Source organism: Stenella coeruleoalba, assembly GCF_951394435.1.
Source record: "Stenella coeruleoalba genome assembly, chromosome: 1".
Taxonomy (NCBI): domain Eukaryota; kingdom Metazoa; phylum Chordata; class Mammalia; order Artiodactyla; family Delphinidae; genus Stenella; species Stenella coeruleoalba.
Window position 1 is genome coordinate 111,003,328 of NC_137169.1, and position 22,976 is coordinate 111,026,303.

At 50.0% G+C, this 22,976-nt stretch overlaps 1 protein-coding gene across 4 annotated transcripts in view; it reads left to right on the plus strand.

The window, feature by feature from the left end:
* IL6R (interleukin 6 receptor) overlaps positions 1–22,976 on the plus strand; it is a 50,695-nt gene that overhangs the window by 4,753 nt on the left and 22,966 nt on the right. For 3 of the 4 annotated variants that reach the window (XM_079939401.1, XM_079939402.1, XM_079939403.1), the window contains exons 2-7: positions 14,140–14,388; positions 15,529–15,652; positions 17,628–17,684; positions 18,248–18,420; positions 19,056–19,222; positions 19,765–19,906. In XM_079939401.1, coding sequence (XP_079795527.1) covers positions 14,140–14,388; positions 15,529–15,652; positions 17,628–17,684; positions 18,248–18,420; positions 19,056–19,222; positions 19,765–19,906 — 912 coding nt within the window. The remainder of the gene's footprint in view (positions 1–14,139; positions 14,389–15,528; positions 15,653–17,627; positions 17,685–18,247; positions 18,421–19,055; positions 19,223–19,764; positions 19,907–22,976) is intronic. The other variant, XM_079939400.1, reaches the window with a different exon arrangement.

Sequence of the window (22,976 nt, forward strand, 5' to 3'; positions counted from 1 at the left end):
TTTCCCTCCACCTCCCAACTTCCTTCCCCGAAAAGCATCCTCTGGTTTTCTCTCTCTACGTGATGGTTACAACGACCGTTACCATACTGAGTGACGACTGTACACAGAACCGTGCTGGGCTCTTTGCATCTGTGACCTCATTTACTCTTCACAGCAGCCGTGTGTGAGAGGAGTCTGAGGGCAGTGCATCGCTGCGGTAGACTGTAGGACAGCAGGTCTTGCTAGGGGGTGATCAGGAGGTCAGTTCAGACACGTTGAAACTGAGCTTTCTATTGGACAAGGCGAGAAGATGCTGACGAGCTGGGTACGGAGTCCAGAGTTTGGCAATGAGGACTGAGTTGAGGTATGAATTTGGGAGTCGACTGATGGCAGATATTATTTCAAGCCTTGAGAGTGGCTGAGATCACCGAGGGCGAAAGTGTAGATGGAGAAGAGACGAGGCCCCGGGCTGAGCCCTGGAACACTCCAACCTTCTCAGGCTGGAAAAGGAGGAGGAGACTGAGAAGGTGAGACCAATGAAGCAGGAGGAGAGCCAGGAGAGTTGTTGTCCAGAAAATCCAGTGAGGACAGTGCGTCAAGAGGCAGAAGCAGTGAGTGGTGTCAAACGCTGCTGAGAGGCAAGAGGACAACCTAACCAGTAGACTTAGCTACACGCAGGCCACTGGTGACCCTGACTTGATGTTAGGAGTTTCGGCGAAATGGTGAAGGCCTAAGGCTGACAGGAGTGGTTTGCAGAGAGAGCAGGAGGAGGGAAACTGGAGCCGGGTGGTAGAGGCTACTCTTCGGAGGATTTTAGCCGTAAAGGGGAGAAAAGAAATGGACTGTTCGTTGGCTGGAGAAGTGGGGTCATGAAAAGAATTTTTAAAAAAATGACTGAAAGGGCTTCCCTGGTGGCGCAGTGGTTGAGAGTCCGCCTGCCAATGCAGGGGACACGGGTTCGTGCCCCGGTCCGGGAAGATCCCACATGTCGTGGGGCGGCTGGGCCCGTGAGCCATGGCCGCTGAGCCTGTGCATCCGGAGCCTGTGCTCCGCAACGGCAGAGGCTACAACAGTGAGAGGCCTGTGTACCGCAAAAAAAAAAAAAAAAAAAAAACAAAAAACTGAAATCTCAGCATGTTTGCTTGCTGGTGGAAATGATCTAGTAGAGAACAAAAATTGACAGAGAGGTGAGAATCGCTGAAGCAGTGTCCTTGAGTAGGTGAGAGGAAACCGAGGCTCAGAGAGATTAAGTAACTTGCTCAACGTCGCACAGCAAGGAAGTGACAGACCTTGCTCTGAACCTTGCTCTTTCCACTGTATCACGTGTGTCACCCACAACTCCCACCCTTCCCAAAGCATGGTGACTTCAAGGATATCGTCTCTGTTCTCAGTGTCCTCAGACTCACCAGCTCCATATGCACTGGTGTGGCAAAGACAGCCCTACTTTTGCCCCAGGAAGTGTCCTTCTTCAGTACTTCTCTTAAGAAGAATAGTTAAGGCCACAGTGTATGTTTAAGCCATTGCACTGTAACCTCCTCCTCCCCCATATCCATTCATATCACTTTGGGTCAGGGGAATGTTTTGCAACCACATGTCACTGTAAGTGATCTTTCTCTGTCTCTTAACAAGGCAGCTGGGACAGCAAAGAGAGAAAACAGCTCAGGGGTCAGACAGTCCAGGCCTGTCTCTTGACTACCCACTTAACAAGCCAGCAGACCTTGGGCCAAGTCACTCCAAGCCCAGGCAGAGCAACACGTCTTGAGGCTGAAACAAACAAAAGCAGGTGCTTGATAGCTGCTATTGATCTGAAGACCCCATTTTGATGGGAGAAGCGGGGGAGGCTATAGCATGAAGACTTTCTCACAGAAAAGGGGAAAGACCCACTACTGCAGTGGGAATAATAATTACAATTGTTCACATTTTTTGAGAGATTAGGTATGTCCTGAAAATAGTGCTAAGTTTTTTTTTTTTTTTTTTTGCGGTACGCGGGCCTCTCACTGTTGTGGCCTCTCCCGTTGCGGAGCACAGGCTCCAGACGCGCAGGCTCAGCGGCCATGGCTCACGGGCCCAGCCGCCCAGCGGCATGTGGGATCTTCCCGGACCGGGGCACGAACCCGTGTCCCCTGCATCGGCAGGCGGGCTCTCAACCACTGCGCCACCAGGGAAGCCCAGTGCTAAATTTTTAGTTTTTTTTTTTTTAATATATTTAAATCTTTATTTATTTGGCTGCGCGGGATCTTAGTTGCGGCACGTGGGATCTTCCTTGCCGCGTGTGGGATCTTTAGTTGCAGCATGTGGGATCTAGTTCCCTGACCAGGGATCAAGCCCGGGGCTCCTGCATTGGGAGTGCGGAGTCTTAGCCACTGGACCACAAGGGAAGTCCCTACACAGTCTCCTTTTGATGGACGTTGGCTTTGGGCTTGTTTCCTGTCTTGCCATTACAGACAGTGCTTTGGGGAGTAACTTTGCATATCCATCATGTTGCCTGAGCTCAAGAACATCCGCAGGATAAATTCCTTGAAGGTGAACCTGTGGGTCGAAGGCCATGTGCATTTGTACTTTTGAGTGAGAGTGGAAGTTGCACCAGTTCATACTCCCCGCAGCAATGAGAGAATGCCTGTGTCCCCACAGTTCTGATGAAAATGTGTTATTAAACTGCTATTTACACAGAGATGGCATCTGTGTGGAATTAATTTGCATTTATCTTATCTGAGTGTGAATATACCGGTTTTCCCATGTTTAAGAGACTATTGCATAACCTGTTTCTATGAAGTGCCTGTTCATATTCATTGCTCATTTTTAAAAACTGGGTTGTTGGGTTTTTTCCTCTTAATATATTAAAGAATTTAGTCCTCTGTGATATGAGTTGTGAAGATTTTTCTCTAGTTTGTCGTTTGTCTTTTTTGGGTGGGGGTTGGTTTTTGTGTATTTAAAAAAATTGTAGTTGGGTTTATCAGTTTCTTTTATGACTTGTACGTTTTGTATCATACTTAATAAGATCTTCCCTATGCCAAGATTGTCTTGAAAGATTCTTTTTGGGAGGGAGTAAAGAAAAGATTTTTTTTTTCCGGTGTCTTTAAGAATTTTTTGTATTTAAATGTTTGATCCATTTTGAATTTATCATGGACTGAGGTATGGCTCTAAGTTTTCTTCCCCCAGTTATCACCTGATGTCCTTTTTTATAGTTTATTGAATAATCCATCTTTCCACCACTGATTTTAAAAGCCACCTTTAAAATCTACCAAATTACTGTATATACTTGGGTTTATACTTCTTGTCGGCAGATTTAGTAGTTAAAAAGCACAAATTCTGAGGCCTGATTGCTTGGGTTTGAATCTAGGCTTACCCCTAATTAGCTATGTAACCAGCCTCCTCTTCTGTAAGATAAGCTGTTGGGAAGATCAAGTTAGGTCATCCATGTGCAAGCTTACAATAGCACCTCTATATAGCCAACACTCAAACCAAGCTATTTTAAAATAATTGTAGTAAGATACAAAAGCATAACATTTATCATCTTAGCCATTTTATTTTATTAAAATAAAATTTATTTATTTATTTATTTATGGCTGCATTGGGTCTTCCTTGCTGCGCACGGGCTTTCTCTAGTTGTGGAGAGCGGGGGCTACTCTTTGTGGCGGTGCATGGGCTTCTCACTGTGGTGGCTTCTCTTGTTTCGGAGCACGGGCTCTAGGTGCACAGGCTTCAGTAGTTGTGGCACACGGGCTCAGTAGTTGTGGCTCATGGGCTCTGGAGCGCAGGCTCAGTAGTTGTGGCACACGGGCTTAGTTGCCCCATGGCATGTGGGATCTTCCTGGACCAGGGCTCGAACCCGTGTCTCCTGCATTGGCAGGCAGATTCTTAACCACTGCGCCACCAGGGAGGTCAGTCATCTTAGCCATTTTAAAGGGTACAGTTCAATAGTGCAGACAAAGCTATTTTTGGTTACTATTACTTCTGAACTTTCTAGTCTCCTCCATAGTTTTGTCTGTCTACTCATGTGTCAGTACCACACACTGTTTTAATAACTATAGCTTTATAATATGCTTTAGAGTTTGGTAAGGCTAATCCTCCTCTCAGTTCTCTGCTTTTTCAGAATTTTCCTGGCTATCCTTGCTTGTTTACTTTTCTGTTTGAACTTTAGAATCAGCTTGCCTACTTCCAAGAAAAAAAAGTCCTGTTGGTATTTTTATTAGGATCAAGTAAAATTTAGAGATAACTTAGGGAGCACTGACATAGTTATAATGCTGAGTCTCCCTAGCTCAAAACATGGTAGGCCTGGCCTGGCTTATTTATGAGGGGAACAGGCTGGGGGCAGGAAAGCTGGAAACCAGGTTTCACAGTTTCACTGAGGGTAGATATGCCTGCTCTCCCATTCTGAGCTGCTTTCTTCATGGTGACATGAAGCTAGACCAGTGTGTGCGTGTGTGTGTGTCTGCTCATGGTACATGGGAGTAAGGAGAAGAATGTAGGCTTGAATTCAGGCAGGAGGACTTAGGGGCTTTATAAAATGTGTATGGCAGTGTGACATACATACGGGAGAGTGCACTCAGCATAAATTTAACAGCCCGATGAATTTTCACAAACTGAGCATAGCCGTGTAACCACCACTCAGCTACATGACCAGCCCCAGCAGGCTCTCCTGTGTCCCTTCTAGTCACTCCCTACCACACCTCCACTCTGTGACTTCTCAAATCTTTAGCTTTGCTTCCTCATATCTAAAGGGGTGGAGGAGTGGAAGCTGGGGCAGGTGGTGGGAGTGGATATGGTTTGGGATGGGGAAGGGGGAACAGATATCAGGTGTGTGCTGCACCCTGCCCCCCCCTTTGCTTCCACAAACACAGGAAAGACCCTGATGTGGGTCAGGCTCCTGGTTAGACTCCAAGGCCAAGTTCAGAGACAGGAAGACAGGACCCTTTGTGCTGTGCTCCTGGGAAGGCACTCTGGGCAAGCATGACCCAGAGTCCCAAGGCCCAGGGCTCCAGTCCTGGCTACACCACACACTGGCTGTGAGACTTCTGGGCCTTGGTTCTCCTCATCTATAAAAATGGGCAGGTTGGCTGAATCATCTTGAAGGGCCTTTATAGCCCTAGAAGAGCAACTCTTAGATCAGCACCCACTCCGTGGCTGTAGCCCCAACCTAGCCCCTTTCTGGACCCAAGTCCCATCTGTGTCCACCTGTGGCCATGTGCCCTTCTTACCGGCCTGCTTAGTCTTGCCTTTACTCTTTTTATTTCTCAATCTGCTGCTTGGGGTTTGGTGGGGGTGGGGGAATTGAATTGTTTGCCCTCCTTTGATATCTTTTCCTCTAATTAGTTTATCATCTCTGAGAGGTGACCCAGGCCAGACCTTCCGCCCCGGGGCCAGCTGATTATCTGTGATGCTGCCAGGGGAGGATTGAATGTTTTTCTTGTGAGGAGTTGGTCACACGTGCTGGTCTCTGAGTCAGCAGCCCGCGTTACCTTTTTATGGTCCAAAGGAGCCTCCCAGACCCTCCGTCCAAGCAGTAAGTATACAGTCCCTGGTGCGGATGGAGGGGAAGGCCATGCCAAGATAAATACTGACTCCACCAAATACAAGACAAATACGAGCAGGTACAGAAGTTCAAACACATTAGACGGAGAGGAGGGCAGGAGTCAGCAACCTGAGGAGCAGGCTGTGGAGGAGGTGGGGCTGGGAGCTGAGTTAGAGGAGGTGGCTGGGGCCACCCTAAATCGCAGGGGAGGGCGTTCTGGGGATTTTAGGGAAGTGAGTGGACGATCTGGTGAGTGTGTGAGATTGGGAGTCCGACGGGGAGGGGGGCGCTTTTAAACTAACTCATCACAAGAGTGCTGTTGCTGTAGCGTAGAAGGAGAAGGATCAAGGGTACTTGGCCCCCGGTTTCCTGGGAGAGCCCCTGAGGGGCTAGTTGGTGTGGCAGGGCTGCGTGGGAAAAGGCTCGCTCCCCCTTCACACAGACCCCTCAACCCCAGGACTCCCCTCCCTGAGCCTCTGTGATGGGTAGAAAGGCCTGAGGAGAACAGGGAGGAGGAGGGGAAATTGGGAGAGAGGGGGAGACGCAGGGTGGTGGGCAGCCCAGAGAAGTGGGGCTGGGCTGGAACACGGGGATGCGCCTGGACCCCCAGAGAGAGGGAGGCTTTGGCCAGACTCAGCCGGAGCCGATGCAGACTCCCTCCCTCACTAGCTGTGTGAATTCGGGCCAGTTCCTTAACTTCTCTGAACTTCCACGGAAACGGGGACCAGCCTCCCCCATAGCAGGGTTGTTGTAGGAGCGGAGGGCTCTTAGGTAAAGCGCTGACACCTGCTAAATGCTGTAGGTGGTGCTGAGTGTTACGTTTATTATTACTCGGGAAGCCAGGACACTGGTTTCAGTCCTTAGATGGGGATGCAGGGAGAGGGGACAGAGCACACTGGGGACTCGTTCTAGGCCCCATGGGGTCAAATTCTGCATGTGTTTCCCTGTGAACATGAGGTTCCCACGTTCTTCTCCTGGAGACTTCTCAGCAGCTCCCTCCTTCCAGATCAGGGTCTTTACCGCTGACAGGGGCCCCTGCGGTTCCTCTGTGACCCGCTTCTGAGATCCTGTGTCTCTGCAGCCCCAGAGGCTGGAGGCCGTCCTGTGCTGCTAGCTGGCCCAGCTGCCAGCCCAGACGACTGTCCCTGCTCAGAAACCGGGGCGGTGGGATTAGCAGGCGTGAGCTAAACCCGTGTTGCGGTGGCACTGGGCAGCTGCTTCACCGCTTACATAAACGGGTCCAGGAAGCTGAACTTGTTTTTGCTGGCAAGAACAACAACAAGCTGCAAGAGAGTTGAGAAATATGTGTCTCCGTGTGCGTGTTTTTCTCTGGTTATTGACATTTGCAAGTTTACTTGAAGAAGGAAAAAAGTAGAAAAACAAGAAAGCTGTCTGGGTTTCTGGCACCCAACCTTAGGTCTGGAAGGGGGAAGAGCCTCACTTCCCAGGGCCGTACTGCAAAGTTCCCAGGCTCGAGAGGTGTCGACCATGGTGGGGGGCCCAGCGGCCCAGGGAGTGGGATTGCGTGAGCATTGGGCCGGGAGGTGTGGATTTGGTTGCCAGAGGTTACTAGGACCTAAACTCTCTTCCCCTTGAGGAGTGAGAGGCGAGGGAGGTTATGGGAATTTCCCTCTCCTGGGGCTCTCTAGGGATAAGGAGATGCATCTGTCTGAGGGCACTGGGATGCCCTGGCCATCATCCTTCTCCAAAAGTCATTGACTATTAGAATAATAAGTCCATAGATTAATTGTATTTTCAAGCTGGGCTGTTGTCTGAGATAAACAGACACAGACATGCTTCCTGCCCTCTGTGAGCTAGTGATTCAGAGTGATAAGATGCTAGACGGCAGGAACAGGGGCAGCAGGGAGCTTCAGACTGTAGTCTGAACCCTCACCTCATAGAGAAGGTGAGTGGGGCTCTGTCAGGGGCTGTGATGTGCCCAAGGCTCATTGCAAGTCAGTGGCAAGACCAGGAATAGAACTCGGGTCTTCTGATAACACAGGGCTGCTCCCCCTATGTCAGGCTGCCTGCCACTCTTAGAGATGTGTTTTATGTTAAAGGACAAATCAAGACAAGAGTGTATCTTGGTGTCAGTCCAGCCCCACCCAGTTAGTTGTCAGTGACTAAACAAGACCAGACAGTTGAGGAGGAGATTTGGGGAGGTTTGTTTTCAGGAGGGGATACTTTGCTGCTCTCAGTCCCAAGTGAGGTGCTTTGGGCCTCTGCACAATCCCTTTTCGTAGGCAGCTGGGATGTAGGGTGCTGCCACCCTGCATCTGACATTGACCTTGGTAAGAACAAAGGAGGCTCAACAGTCCTTCGGTGGCTCCTCCTCTCTGCTGCCTCTGGGATGCTTTGTGATGCACTAGGAGGCCAGGAAGGGGTGGGAGGCGGGGTGGAGGGGGGCAGGCACTGGTGATTGGAAGATTAACAGAAGGAGGAAGCACTGTTGGCTCCTGTCCTGGAGGCTGGGGTTGGAGGTGGGTGGGCACTGAGCCTGCACATACCTCTGCCTGCAGAGTCAGGTTTCTGATCCCCTTGGAGGACACCAGATACCTGCCCTCCCCGGGCCCTCACTTCTCAATGCCTTTCCATGCTGTTCCCTCTCTATACAATGCCATTCCCTGTAGTTCCACTTATCAAACTCCTACTCATGTCTCAGGGCTCAACCCAAATATCTCTTCCACTGAATCCCTCCGTTTTGGAGTGTTCTACCCCTCCTCTTGGCTCCCTCAACATGTCAGGGACATTTATCTTAGGGCGGCCTGTGTTACAGGTAGTTTTAAGTTTTCCATGGGCTTTTGTGGAGAGGAGTGTCAGTGCATAGTAGGTGTTCACCACTAACTGTCAGTTCTCTCTCCAGGATTAAGGTTTCTGGCCTTTTGCACTTGATGGTACACAAAAAAATTCTTGAGTCTTAAGGAGGGGACGGGCATAGGCTTGCAATGCTGGCCTCAAATGGCTGAGCAATTGCTCAAGGGCAGATGCTAAACTGCATGCTGTGCTGATGTCAGGGTGTGCAGGGCCAACCCCTCCCTCCCCACCTGGTCCCCTCACCTCCCAGAGTGGGAGTGTGAGAATGGCTGGGGCACATCTCTGGGGAACAGGATGTTCTCAGGAGCTTCCTCCTCGCCTGTTCCCCACTGTGTCTCTTCCCTTTGGCTCTTCCCCATAAGGGAGGCCTTCAGGAGGGCCCTGGCAGACTCCAGGGAGTAGACAAACAGGGCAGATAGGGAGGGACGGTGACCTTGTGTCCACCAGGAGATGAGGCCAGCATGGCTGAGGGCTAAGCGTGCAGCGTGCAGCGAAAGTGACAAAACAGAGAGCTGCAAGGGTTGGAGGGCAGAGCTGCAAGCGTGGGGGGTGAACGTTCTTTGACCTGGAAGGTGCCGTCAGAAGCTGCTTGTCCTGAAAACTCCACTCTCACCCCACCCCTGTTTCCTGGTGTCCACTGCATTCTGCCCCACCTCCTCCCTCCCTAGGCATGATAACCTGGACAGATCCAGGCTATGTAGCTTCTTTGTCTTAAATATATATATATATATATATATATATATATACACACACACATGTATGTGTGTCTGTGTGTCTTCATTATAAGAGTAATACAAACAACTTATAGAAAATTGAAAAAAATACAGAAAGATGAAAGGAAGAGAAAGAAATTGCCTCTAGTCCCATCATTGGGAGAGGTGGGTGGAAGTACCAGGAGGGCATTCTGTGAACATCACCTCTTCCTTTTCAAAGAGTTGTTCGGGCGGGGGTTCCCTGGTGGCCTAGTGGTTAGGATGCCCGGCTTTCACTGCCTTGGCCCAGGTTCAGTCCCTGGTTGGGGAACTGAGATCCCGCAAGCCGCGAGGTGCAGCCAAAAAAAAAGAGAGAGAGATGCCCAGGGCCTCCTACGCAGCCCCACGGGTGTCACGGGCACTGACTCAGAGATTCGGGTCAGGAGGCAGAGGGGTGGGCGGCTGGGTAGGGGCAGCACTGCCCACTCTGACTGTAGCAAGGGTATTTTCTTGTGGTCTTTCCTCTCTGAGTGTTTGACTGTGATCATCCTGCATAGAATGCTTTTAAAAGCATAGTTAACACAGCATTGTTCACAGGTTCTAGAAGAAATGTATTTTGAAGAAGGGCAGGGACAGGCAATACTTGCCAATGGGTGTTTTATAATTAATCATTCCCCATTAAAAAAATAATAGTGACTCAGTTTTAAAGATTCAGAGAACCATTACTCAAGTTCTTTGGCAGAGGAAGTGGCCATTATGTTGCTCCTGAAGCTCTGCTTTAGTAGAAGAGAAAAAAAGTCTTTTTATTTGTGATTTCTCTGAGCTGCCCAAATCCTCTGGCCATTGTGGGTGAATTCAGGAACAGAACAGCCCCTGCTATTGTTCAAGCTGGTCGCTAGCCACGGCAAGAGCTTCCATCTGAACTGGGGGTTAGGGAAGTGACCAGAGAAACATATTTCCTGGAACTGGCAAAGGCAGAAGGAGAAAAGAGAGTCCCTTCTGGCTCCAGGCTTATAGTCTCTTTCCTCAGCTGTGACAAGCTGGCTCTTCTGGTCTCTAGCGTAGGGCTTGCCCACTGCACCACGCGAGGGGCACCACGTAGACCGCTGTGTCCTGTGTGACAGGGGCTCCTGGGAGTGTGCACTGTGGAGGCCCTGACCTTGTGGGTACCTCTTAGGCACCCTACATTAAACATTAATTAAGCACCTACTGAGTTCTCTGAAGAGTGCTAGTGGGAGTTCACAGCCTCATAGTCATGACTGGGGAGGGGGACGTATATATAGTTAAGGATGGTGCCATGTGGAAAGTGCCAAGGAAAGGATGAGCCTGCCATGGTCCTTGACCCCTGCTTGGACTTTCAGGCAACGCTGAGAATCTATTGTGTATTGGTGCCTTGTGAATTCCGACTTCCGCTCGTCAGCTGATGGAGGGATGTTGTAAGCACTGCACAGCGGGGCCACCCACCAGAAGACTGTCCTACTCTGACAGCGTCTCCATCTTTTTTTTTTTTTGGCCTCGCCATGCGGCTTGCGGGATCTTAGTTCACCGACCAGGGATCAAACCCGTGCTCCCTGCACTGGAAGCTCGGAGTCCTAACTACTGGACCACCAGGGAATTCCCGACGGTGTCTCCGTCTTTGCTCCTACAATGTTGGTAATTTGTGCATGAACTTGACATCCATGTTAGGTTTTGTACTTATAGCTGCTTTATTAAGTGGAAAATGGAAAAGTGAAAGTATCGATATACTGATTCAAAGTGTCGGTGTGTCTTCTAGACCTAACCTGATTCAGGCACAGATGTAATTCAGTATGTGGACTGGACATGGCAAGCCATAGCCACTGTCAGGTGCACATAAGACTTAAAAGGTTTGGACTGTGTGTCAATTTTGAAGGAAAAGGACATGTGTGACATGCACACACACCAGGACCAGCAATTCTACTCAGGAAAATTCTTGGGCAAATGCGCCAAGAGCCACCTTCGAGAAAGTTAATAGCACACTCTTTGATATAGCAAAACACTGGAAATGACCCAAAACCTCCCTCAGCAAGAGAATGATATAGTTGTCCAATGGAATATTACAAAGCAGTGAAAATGAATAACTATAGCTACATGAATCATGGAAACAATGAATGACAAAAACATGTCACAGAAGACTGTAATCTATTTACATAATTCTCAAATATCACACAAAGTTAAGAAAAATTTCGGGATCCATGAGTAGCGAAACTGAACCCATTTACAACAGAAACTAACACAGTGTGGTGAAGCAATTATACTCCAATAAAGATCTATTAAAAAAAAAAAGTGAGGGAGCGATAAGTCCAACATGTAACGCTGTATAAGCAGGGAGGCTGGGGGATGCAGAGCACAGAGGGAGCTTCAGAGACAATGATTGTGCTAGTGGTTTGGTTGGTAGGAGTTCGGGGGTGTTTCATAGCTTTCATGTACATTACATATATTAATTTGCATGTGTTCAATATCGTATAGTACATTTAAAAATGATACTTGAAATGCTGGAAATATATTACTGAAGATTATGTATGAAAGGTGTCCTGTAGTTAGGGCTTTTCATACCTCTTTTAAGCCCTCTGGGCGTGGAGGTACCCTCAGTGGACTTGGTCTCCTAGGGACTGGGATTTTGCTGGTGTTCAGGGGCGCCCTGTGTCCTCTGTCCCAGTTCTGCAGCAGTGAATGCATCTTACATGTCTTGTCCTTGAGGGCAGGGTCTCTCTGCCACCTAACTCTGTCCTCTTCACTGGTGCCTGGCTCTGGGGACCTCCTCGAGATGCATGGACTCATGCATCTTGGCCCATAGTGGGGGAACGTGAGGCAGAGGGGTGTAAGGCACCTGGCCACACTCGCTTCGCTGCAAGGTGAGATTCAGCCATTTTTCTCACCCAAAGTCGAAGGCTCTGATAGTGAAGAGAAAGAAACCCTAGGTGACCGGCTGCTATGCTGCCCTTGCACCTGTCCCTTACCTGCCAACCTCGGGGCAGAGGTTGCCAGGGTGGAGGACTCTGACTCCAAGTGATAAGGTGAGAAGGAAGATTGAAGGGAGTCTGTGTAGCCAGACAGAAGCTGTCGCTGTCCCTTTGATGCTCATGTCCCTGATCTCTGGACTGTGGCCGGCAGTTGATCTGGACAACCAGCCCCGCTGGCTTTGAGTGTTATCCTTCTGGGAGTCACTGAGCCTTATTCTCTCCTCTCCAACAGCTACCTTGGCGGGAGGAGGGACAGTCGGTTAAGCGTGAGATTAAAAACTCCTCCCAAGCAAGAAGGCTTTGCAGGTCGGGAGGACACTAGTGCTGGTCCTCCCAGCCCAGGAGCACAGGTGGGAGGTGAGGTCAGGTGCCCAGGCTGTTGCTGGGCCTTTCGGAAATCTTTGACCAGACTTATTGCTGCTGTTTGCTAATAAATGGCTACACATTTGGTTAGACGGACCAAGTGTGCTTAACATGAAAACTTGCTGTTTTCCCTGGCTTCAGTTTCCTCAGCTGGCTAGACTGATTTAAATCTTAGATTCTGGGCTGCCCTGGTGGTGCAGTGGTTAAGAATCCATCTGCTGATGCAGGGGACATGGGTTCGTGCCCCGGTCTGGGAAGATCCCATATGCCGCAGAGTGGCTGGGCCTGTGAGCCATGGCCGCTGGGCCTGCATGTCTGGAGCCTGTGCTCTGCAAAGGGAGAGGCCACAACAGTGAGAGGCCCGCGTACCGCAAAAAAAAAAAAAAAAAAAAAAAAGAATCCGTCTGCCAATGCAGGCGGCACGGGTTCAAGCCCTGGCCCGGGAAGATCCCACATGGTGCGGAGCAACTAAGCCCGTGCACCACAACTATTGAGCCTGCGCTCTAGAGCCCGCGAGCCACAACTACTGAAGCCCGCGCGCCTAGAGCTCGTGCCCTGCAACAAGAGAAGCCATCGCAATGAGGAACCCGCGCAACGCAATGAAGAGTTAGCTCCCGATCGCCACAACTAGAGAAAGCCCGGGTGCAGCAACGAAGACCCAACGCAGCCAAAAATAAATAAATAAATAAATTTATTAAAAAACCAAAATCTTAGATTCTATGAATCTATTTAACCTATACTAAAAGAAAGTTTACTTGTATCTTTAATATCCTTTCCTTGAGTAGCATAATATTTTTCAGGGATGGGGACTGCATTTGTTTTCTTTTACTTTCCAATTTGGTCCCTAGAATAAACATAGCATTACCCTAAGTGGTTTAATAGATAGGTGTAGGGTTCTGGAGGGAGCACTGAACAGAGTTGGAAGACCTGGTTTGCCTCTCAGCTGTGTAGCTAAGTCATTGGTGATCTTGGGCAAGTGTCCTGATTCCTCTGTGCCTCAGTTATTACCTGTAAAATGGAGACCCTGGGATTCTGAGACTTCCTGTGTACTCATGCATCTTGTGAGTCCCACTGGGTACCTGGCATTCATTCCTGTGTGTATACGTTCATTTATACATTCATCAGGTGCTCAGTGGGCCACCACCGTGTGCCAGGCAATGATCTAGGCACTGAAATATGACAGAGAACAAAACAGGGTGCCTATTCTTGTGGCACTTGGGGTCCTGAAGTGAAGACGGATATGGAATTGGTAATTATACGGCAGTGTGTGATGGGTGACGTGGTGGGGGAGGTAGAATGGGGGCCTAATGCAGCTGAGGAGATAGGGAAGGCCTCTGGGGAAGGGACATTTAGGCTGAGACCTGCAACAGGAGGAAGTTGTGTGGGGATGGGGTGGGGGGTCTGTGCCTCCTCTAAGGCTGATCGGGGAGAGAAGAGGCCTCAGAGGTCAGCAGGGGGCAAGTGGTGGAAAGCCCTGTGGGCGAGGCCTCTAAACTTGGACTTTATGCTGTGGACAGCGGTAGGCCCTTGAGGGGGTTTCTATTCAAAGGAGTGGGGTGGCCAGAGAGCCGTTTTGGAAGGCTCCCTGGGGCAGCTGGGTGGAGAGGGCCAAGACTGGGGCTGGGAGGCCACAGGGAGGCCATTGCCGTAACCCAGGAAGAGGTGATGTGATGGTGGCCCGGGCCAATGGATGGACTTGAGAGATGTTTAGCACTAGAGCCTTTTGTGGCTTCCCGAATCGGATGAAGTCCCTTTGTCAGGTTGCTGTCGGCTTACCCAGTGTCTTCTCCCCCTGCAGAGGTGGCAAACGATGTGCTGACCAGCCTGCCAGGGGCCAGCGTTACCCTGACCTGCCCAGGTGGGGAAGTGGGGGACAATGCCACCGTTCACTGGGTGCTCAGGAATCAGGTCACAGGTTCACGCCAAGGCAGATGGGCTGGCGTGGGAAGGAGGCTGCTTCTGAGGTCTGTGCTGCTCAGCGACTCTGGAAACTATTCGTGCTACGAGGACGGCCGCCCAGCTGGAAGTGTGCGTTTGCTGGTGGATGGTGAGTTGTGTCCTCAGAGCTCCCAGAGACGGCTCCCAGCACTGCTCTGCGCATTCCAGAGAGAGATTCCCTGCTTGACCCTTTAAATTCCTGTTATTTCCCTGGCCCAAGCATTTCGGGGAAAGGCCCAGTGACATTTGCCAGCGAGATTGGTAGAGCTTCCAGCTGGGTGGGGGCATCTGGCTGATGGAGATGCCGTCCAGCTGGCCTTGCTGTGTGGTTAGGGCTTGGGGGGGTCGAGGGCAAGGGGCCTGGGTTCGAATCCTCCTCCTTCACGGCTTAACTTCTCTGCCCTTCAGTTCCCTTGTTAGTAAAATAAGGTTGATGTTATTAACTTACTTCAGGGTTGTTGTAAAGATTAAATATGGTGTTAAAAGCTCTGCATAGCACATAGTAAGCTCTCAAATGAACTATTCTTATTGTTAGAGTTAGTAGGTTCCTAACTCCTTTGCATCTCATAAGACATCCTATAGTCAGATGCCCTGTGTGCCAGGCCCTGTGCTGAAGGACGTTCTTCCTTGGTGTCTCATACCATCTTCCCAATGTCCCAGTGAGAGGCAGCAGTATTACGGTGACTATTTTATCATCATTTAACTTTATTGTAGAAAACTGAAGAGAGGTTGGGACTTGCCCAAGGCCACACCACCAGGCCTGTGGGACCCCATAGCCCCAACTTTTTTTTTTTTTTCCGGTACACGGGCCTCTCACTGCTGTGGCCTCTCCCGTTGCGGAGCACAGGCTCCGGACGCGCAGGCTCAGCGGCCATGGCTCACGGGCCCAGCCGCTCCGCGGCATGTGGGATCCTCCCGGACCGGGGCACGAACCCGTGTCCCCTGCATCGGCAGGCGGACTCTCAACCACTGCGCCACCAGGGAAGCCCCATAGCCCCAACTTTTGGTGCCAGTCTTGCTCCCCTTTAGGCAAGTTGGCCCCCAGGCACCTCCCCTCACTTGCCCCACCTCCTAGCCTGACATGAGGACTTTGGCATCCTTTGATTTCCCGAGCACAGTTAGATCTGTGCGTGGCTGTTTGGCTGTGGTACGGGCTGGTGCCAGGGTCGGGGGAGGGCGCTGAGTCAAGGGCTCCCCCGGACGGGCGGTGAGGTGTGCTGCCTCCTCAGCCTCTGTGCTCTCCTTCCAGTTCCCCCCGAGGAGCCCCAGCTTTCCTGCTTCCGGAGGAGCCCCCTCAGCAACGTGGGTTGTGAGTGGAGTCCTCGGAGTCCCCCGTCCCCGACCACAAAGGCCGTGTTATTGGTGAGGAAGTTGTAAGTATCTTGGGCTGGGCTGTGTGTCTGTCTTCTCCATCCTTCCTGACTGAGGCCCTGGGAGTGGTGGCGGCTCTCAGAGGAGCCCAATGGGACTGGCTGGCCAGTGATTCCAAAATGTTATTGGAAAGTAAGTAAGTACTTTGGACCGAGGAGAAGGGAATGAAGGAGGGAGCTGAGACTTCGCCACCAGTGCTCAGTGCTGGTCACTGTGCTACAATATTTGTCCTATTAACCCACACAATAGCGAGGGTGGGGTGGGGGGGTGGGTGTTGTTTTTCTCGTTAACAGATGGAGAAACTGCACCACAGAGATTGGTTAACTTGTTTAAGGTCATCTAGCTAGTAAGTAGCTCTGCCCGGAATCAAACCCCAGCCTGATTTCATTCAAAATACAAAGGTTTTGGGCGTTGCTCTTAAGAAGATGCAGATGTCCTGGGAGGGGAAGGGCAGCTGTGATCAGTGTCCTGATTGTGAGCTTATCAGGCTTTTCCCATTTTAATGGCAGCTGAGAGGAAGTGGTGATAGAGTGGGGAGAGGGAGCTGGGGGCGGTGGGGCAGGAAGTCACACCTGCCTGGGGGTCCCTGTGGCACAAAGTGAGGGGACCTGGGATGAGTTCAGGCACAGATGGAAGGGGGAAGGTTACATCTCTGCAGTTTTCTGTCTCCATCCCAGAGCCAAGGTCTCCGTAGTCCAGATGTTTGTTTACCACTGAGTTTGAGCTGGCAATCATTAGAGTATCAAAAAATCCGAGCAGGGACGGACGTCATCTGGGTGTTTTGGTGTCCACTTGCGTCTGTCTCCAGAGAGTCACCTGGTGGTGATATTTATGCTTTGGTCTCCGCACAGGGACATGTATAGGTTGCCCATCTGCACATGATGCAGATGCCATTAGGACTGATGGTTCACACTCCAAGTAGAGGAAGGTCAGAAATCTCCACAGCCCGAAGCTGAGTTGGGATATAATTCTGTGGCACCAGGAAGGCATTCCTCCGTAAATGGGATGTTCTGTACAGTGGCCGGCAGCTGCCCAGCCCGCCCCCGGGAAGGCTTTATTCAGTTGACACTTGGACTAGAGTAATTTGTGTGTTGACAGTAAGAATGAGAGAGGGCAGGGCGTTTAAGCTCACAGCCTCCTCCTGCCAGCAGCTCGGGCGTGTCCATCCTCCTCCTGGGCTGTCTACCCTGAACTGAGGAAGGGGGAATGGGGAGCCACTGTGAGAGCCTTGGGGCCTCCAGAACCCACTCAGGCCCATCCTGGGACTGCGGGGGTGAAACCGGTCCCTGGAAAGAGGTTTTGTATGTTCTGCTCTTTTGCTCGTGTGTGTGCCCGCAGCCACACCCTCGCCCCACTGCGCTTGCTCGCTTGTTCTCTCCCTAAGTGTTTGGCGAGTTCGGCGTCTGCCGTGGGCTGGGTGCTGTACTAGGCTGAGGGAGAGGCACAAGGCAAACAGGACTGGGCCCCTGTCCTCAAGCCCCACGGGGGTACCCACCTGTAAGCAGACGGCCCCACCTTCTCAGTGTTAGGTGGGATGGATGCCTGAGTGACGGTGGAGGGAGGGAGGGAGGCCCTAACTCAGACTGGGAAGGTGGGGGCAGGCTTCCCAGAAGGAAAGTCTGTGCTGGGCCTGGGGTTAAAACTCAAATCAGGGGTTGATGGGTGATTTGTCACTGAGGCGGCAGGGTGAGTGGCTGCCCTGGACTCACATGCCCACACATGTCACAAGTTGGTGAAGTCTCAGGCTTCCAGGCCAGGTGGGACAGTGTCTGACTCACCTCTAATATCTTCATCACCCAGGATTCCTTTCTGGGCTCACTGCCGGAAACGCTGCCACCTCTTTGCAAACCCTTCCAGCACTTCGAGGTTCTGGGATGGCATTCTACTGGCTGTCCTAGTCCTCTGAGGGCAGGTCTTTTCTGTTAGTGTCTTGAGGCCAGGGTGGGGCCTCTTGATTCCTTTCTGCATCCCCTGCAGTGCCAAGAGCCCAGGACCTGTCAGGGAGCCCGAACGCACTACCTCTCTGATGCCACGGTAATTGAGCGCGCCCTCTAGTTCAGCCCCTTAGACTGCCATGCCAGATGCTAAGCTAGATGTTTTACACTCATTTATGAATTAATCCTAAGAAACCCCTGTGAGGTGGGTACTGTTAATATTCCCATTTTCGAATGAGAAAACAGAGGCTTGGAGAGGTTGGATAATTTACTCAGAATCCCCAGTGTTACTCAGTGTGAAGTGGAGATTAAAACCCCCAGGGACGGGACTTCCCTGGTGGCGCAGTGGTTAAGAATCTGCCTGCCAATGTGAGGGACACGGGTTCGAGCCCTGGCCCGGGAAGATCCCACATGCCGCGGAGCGGCTAAGCCCCTGTGCCACAACTATTGAGCAACCCCCGCTCCCCATAACTAGGAGAAGCCCGCACACAGCAATGAGGACCCAATGCAGCCAAAGATAAATAAATAAAAAACAAAACAAAAAAAAAAAAAACCGGGGTCAGACCGCAGAGCCTGAGCTCCTAACCCCTGCCCTTTCTTCTCTCCTGTCCTGAGTAAGTGCAGCAACTGATAGCGAGCCCCGCCCTTGTTTTGTGTCTGCAGTCCGGTGAAAGACTTCCAGGAGCCGTGCCAGTACTCCCCGGAGTCGCAGCAGTTCTCCTGCCAGTTGGCAGTCCCAGAGGGAGACAACTCTTTGTACGTCGTGTCCCTGTGTGTCTCCAACAGTGCTGGGAGCCAGTCCAGCAGACCCCAAACATTTGAGGGTTATGGAATCCGTAAGTAAGCTCTTCAGGCCTCCATCTCCCCTCCAACTGTTTCCTTTTTTTTGATTTAATGTTCCTCATGGACTTCTTGGAGGGGACGGTGAGGGGTTTGGTGAGCTGGTGCCTTTTGGGCTTTAGTTTTTTTTTTTTTTAATAAATTTATTTATTTATTTTTGGCTGTGTTGGGTCTTTGTTGCTGTACACGGGCTTTCTCTAGTTGTGGGGTGAGCAGCGGGTACTCTTCGTTGCGGTGGGCGGGCTTCTCATTGCGGTGGCTTCTCTAGTTGCGGAGTACGGGCTCTAGGTGCGCGGGCTTCAGTAGTTGTGGCACGTGGGCTCAGTAGTTGTGGCACACAGGCTCAGTAGTTGTGGCACTCTGTGGCATGTGGGATCTTCCCGGACCAGGGCTCGAACCCGTATCCCCTGCCTTGGCAGGCAGATTCTTAACCTCTGCGCCACCGGGGAAGCCCTTGGGATACTTGCCAGAGGTCTGATTGTGGCAGGCGAGCGCCCTGTCAGGGTGTGCCTGGGGAAGTGGTCTGGGGCTGGAGGTGGGGTCCTGCCTGCTGGGGACTTGCAGTCTTCATGGGTCTCTCCTTGGCACCAAACTTGTTGCTGCATAGGAGCTGTGCTCCCTTTTCCCACAGTGCAGCCTGACCCACCCGTCAATGTCACAGTCACCGCCGTGGACAGAAACCCCCGCTGGCTCAGCGTCACCTGGCAAGACCCCCCTTCCTGGAACTCATATTTCTACAGGTTACAGTTTGAGCTCCGATACCGGGCTGAACGATCAAAGACATTCACAATGTGGATGGTAAATTTTTCTTTTACTTCTGGACAGAAAAGAGCCCCTAGATACTCAGGAGTAGTAGAAAGGGTACTAGAAAGAAGAAAATGAGTTCTGGGTCCTGGTCAGCCACTCACTACCTGCATGGCCTTGAGTAAGTCTCTGAACCCTTCTGAGCCTTGGCTGCCTCATTTATAAAATGGGAATAATAATGCCAGGCCAGTCTCCTCTTTGCAGGCCAGTTTGTGAGATCGAGTGTGAGCTGGGAAGAGAGATGGGCTGCCTGCAAGTCAAGGGTGTGGCTTGCAAGATTCTGTGTTACATGGGGGCAGGGGCTGTGACTTACAGCTTCTGCACCAGTTGGCCCAGACGGCAACCCCACCTGGCTCTGAGCCTCCAGGGTGGTGTGAGCCTTTGGAGCATCTCTGCCCAGCTGAGTCATCCACCGGACCCAAGAGGGAGCAGCTGAAGGGCTGGGGTTGTCCCAGGACTCCCGTGTCCCTGTGGAGCCGCTTAACCTGGTGCCACCCAGGCCCCACCCAAGAGTCACCTGCGCCTCTCGCCCTCAGGTCAAGGAGCTCCAGTATCACTGCATCATCCACGACGCCTGGAGTGGCATGAAGCATGTGGTGCAGCTTCGGGCCCAGGAGGAGTTTGGGCATGGCTTATGGAGTGAGTGGAGCCAGGAGGTCACGGGCGTCCCTTGGACAGGTATGTGAGAAATGCGGAAGGGATGTTTCAGCTTTGTTACTGTATCAATTATCTGTTGCTATGTAACAAGTCACCCCCAAACTCATGGTAAAAAAGCAACCATTCATCTGCTCAATTCGTTGAAAATCAGTCAGCTGGGCAGCTCTTGTGCAGGTTTTGCCTGAATCATGAAGGCAGCTGCATCAGGTCTGCACTGTCCAAGATGGCCTCACTGCCACATCTGACGGTTGACTCTGGCTGGTGGCTGGAGCTCTCGGTTCTTCTTGAGGTCTGTCATCTGCCAGCAGGCCAGCCCAGACTCAAGGGGGGAAAGTTCCTCCACAGCCTGATGGGAGGAGCCGCAAAGAATTTGTAGCTATATTTAACCTACCACAGTAAACTAATGCTTTTTACTTGAAAAAAAAAAAGATGTTAAAGGTAGTAATAATCATCTGTAATAATGCGATTAGTGAAAAATTCTAAACAAAAAATATAAAGAATAATTATCACCAGTATTCGTACCACCTAGAGAAAACCAGTGAGAACATTTTATTATACGTCTTTCCTATTCTGAGTATATTTATGTGTGTGTGTATTTATATATAAAATTTTGTGAGCATTCCCATGTAATTCAATATTTTTGAGAAATGTATTGTTTAGCAACTGTGTGACTAATGTTTTTTTTTTAACCCATGGGAATTTATTTTTAACTTAATTTTTATCAAATTAATACATTCTCATGGCAAAGAAGCAAAGAAGGGCTTATAATAATGTGTCCCTTGCCCCACCCCTTCCCATTTCCAGCCCTGCTTTCTAGAGGAAGCTACTCAGTTTCTGTTTCTAGTTCTTCTGCTGGTGGCCTCCTTCACTCTGAATAACAAACTTATGGCTTTTTTTTTCTTTTTTTTCTGAGAAAATAATTTGAGACATTATCTTTTGACTCCTTCCTATGAAAAATTAGGATGTAATAGACCTATACCCAGTGCAGGAATCTCCCAGAGAGTGGTTACCCAGCCTCTGCTTGAATGCTTCCAGAGATGGAGAGCTTACTATCCCTTGTAGCAGCCCATCGCATTGTTCCCAGTGTTCTTATTTTAGAATAGCTTCCAGGCTTGCTTCAGGGTCAGATCTTTTTAGTCCAGCAGCATAATTGGACCAAATTAGTTGTTCTTAAATACCAGACAATTAAAAAATAATAAAATACCCATTTATTGAGTGTGTATGGAAAAAAAGCAAAGGATAGAATGATATAAATTGTCCAGGCCCATCCCTACCCCTGCCATTTTCTTCTACCCCTGGCTTCAGGGAGAATTTTTTTTTTTTTGGCAGCGTTGGGTCTTCATTGCTGCGTGCAGGCTTTCTCTAGTTGCGGTGAGCGGGGGCTACTCTTCGTTGTGGTGAGCGGGCTTCTCATTGTGGTGGCTTCTCTTGTTGTGGAGCACGGGCTCCAGGCAAGTGGGCTTCAATAGTTGCAGAGCGTGGGCTCAGTAGTTGTGGCTCGCGGGCTCTAGAGCGCAGGCTCAGTAGTTGTGGCGCACGGACTTAGTTGCTCTGTGGCATGTGGGATCTTCCCGGACCAGGGCTCCAACCTGTGTCCCCTGCATTGGCAGGCGGATTCTTTACCGCTGTGCCACCAGGGAAGTCCCTTCAGGGAGACTTTTATATGTAGGCTGGCATTCTTCCCCCAGAATGGATGCTGTAATGTGATGGCCTTTTCCCTACCCTGGCTTTGCAGTGTGTGATCCTTGTCTTTCCTGTCCTGGGAGAGCCAGAGGAGTGGGCTTAGGGCTTTAGGGTGTCTTGTTAGTTGGATGTAGGCAGTGTCAAGCGCAGGCTCAGATCTTTTCTTGTGCTGTCCCCCGCTCCTGTCCATCAAGAGCAGGAGGCGACTTTCTATTGAATCCTCTCCTCAAGAGTTCATTTCCTGCTAAGGCCTGGACAAGAAGGGAGACCTAACTACTATATCTTACTTAGAAAGACCATTTAAATAAATCAGAACATCCTTCAGGCTAGATTGTGTTGCCCTGTCCATGATTGTCTTTGGTTTGTATACACTTTGAGCCGCTCATTATCTGAAGGCCAAACATTAACATGGCCTCAGGAGCCTTTGCAAGGGGAGCAAATCATTTATCACATTGTGCAGAGGAAATGTTCTGGATACAGGCCGACACCTGTTTACTTTTTATCCCAACCACTTAATTTAGATGGTTACAAACAGCTTTAGGAAATCCTGTTTTGTTAGAAAGTTCTTTCTTGTTTTTTTAAAATTTTAAATTGTGGTAAATTATACATAACTTATAATTTACCACTTTAACCATTTTAAAGCTTATGGTTCGGTGGCGTTAAATTCATTCACATTGTTGTGCAATCATCACCACCATCCATCTCCAGAACTCTTTCCATCTTGCAAAACGGAAACTCTATACCCATTAAATAGTAACTTCCCATTCACCCCTACCTCCAGCCCCTGTGACCACCACTTTACTCTCTGTCTCTGTGAGTTTGCCTACTCTAAGTACTCTAAGTACCTCATATAAGTGGAATCATTCAGTATTTGTCTTTTTGTGAGCGATTTATTTTACTTAGGATAACATCCTCAGGATTCGTCCATGTTATAACCTGTGCCAGAATTTCCTCCCCTTTTAAAGCTGAATAATGTTCCATTGTAGATATATACCATATTTTATCTGTTCATCCGTAGTTGGACACTTGGGTTGCTTCCGCTTTTTTTGATTATTGTGAATAATGCTGCTATGAACATGGGTGTATAAATATCTGTTTGGGTCTCTGCTTTCAATTCTTTTGAGTATATACCCAGAAGTGTAGTTGCTACATCGTATGGTAATACTATTTTTAATTTTTTGAAGAACCACTATACTGGTTTCCACAGTGGCTGCACCTTACATTCCTACGTTCCTATCAGCAATGTGCAGGGTTCCAATTTCTTCATAACCTAGCCAACACTTAGTACTTTCTTCCTTCTTTCCTTCCTTCCTCCCTCCCTCTCTCTTTCTTTCTTTCTTTCTCTCCCTCTCTTTTTCTTCCTTCCTTCCTTCCTTCCTTCCTTTCTCTCTTTCTTTTTCTTTCTCTC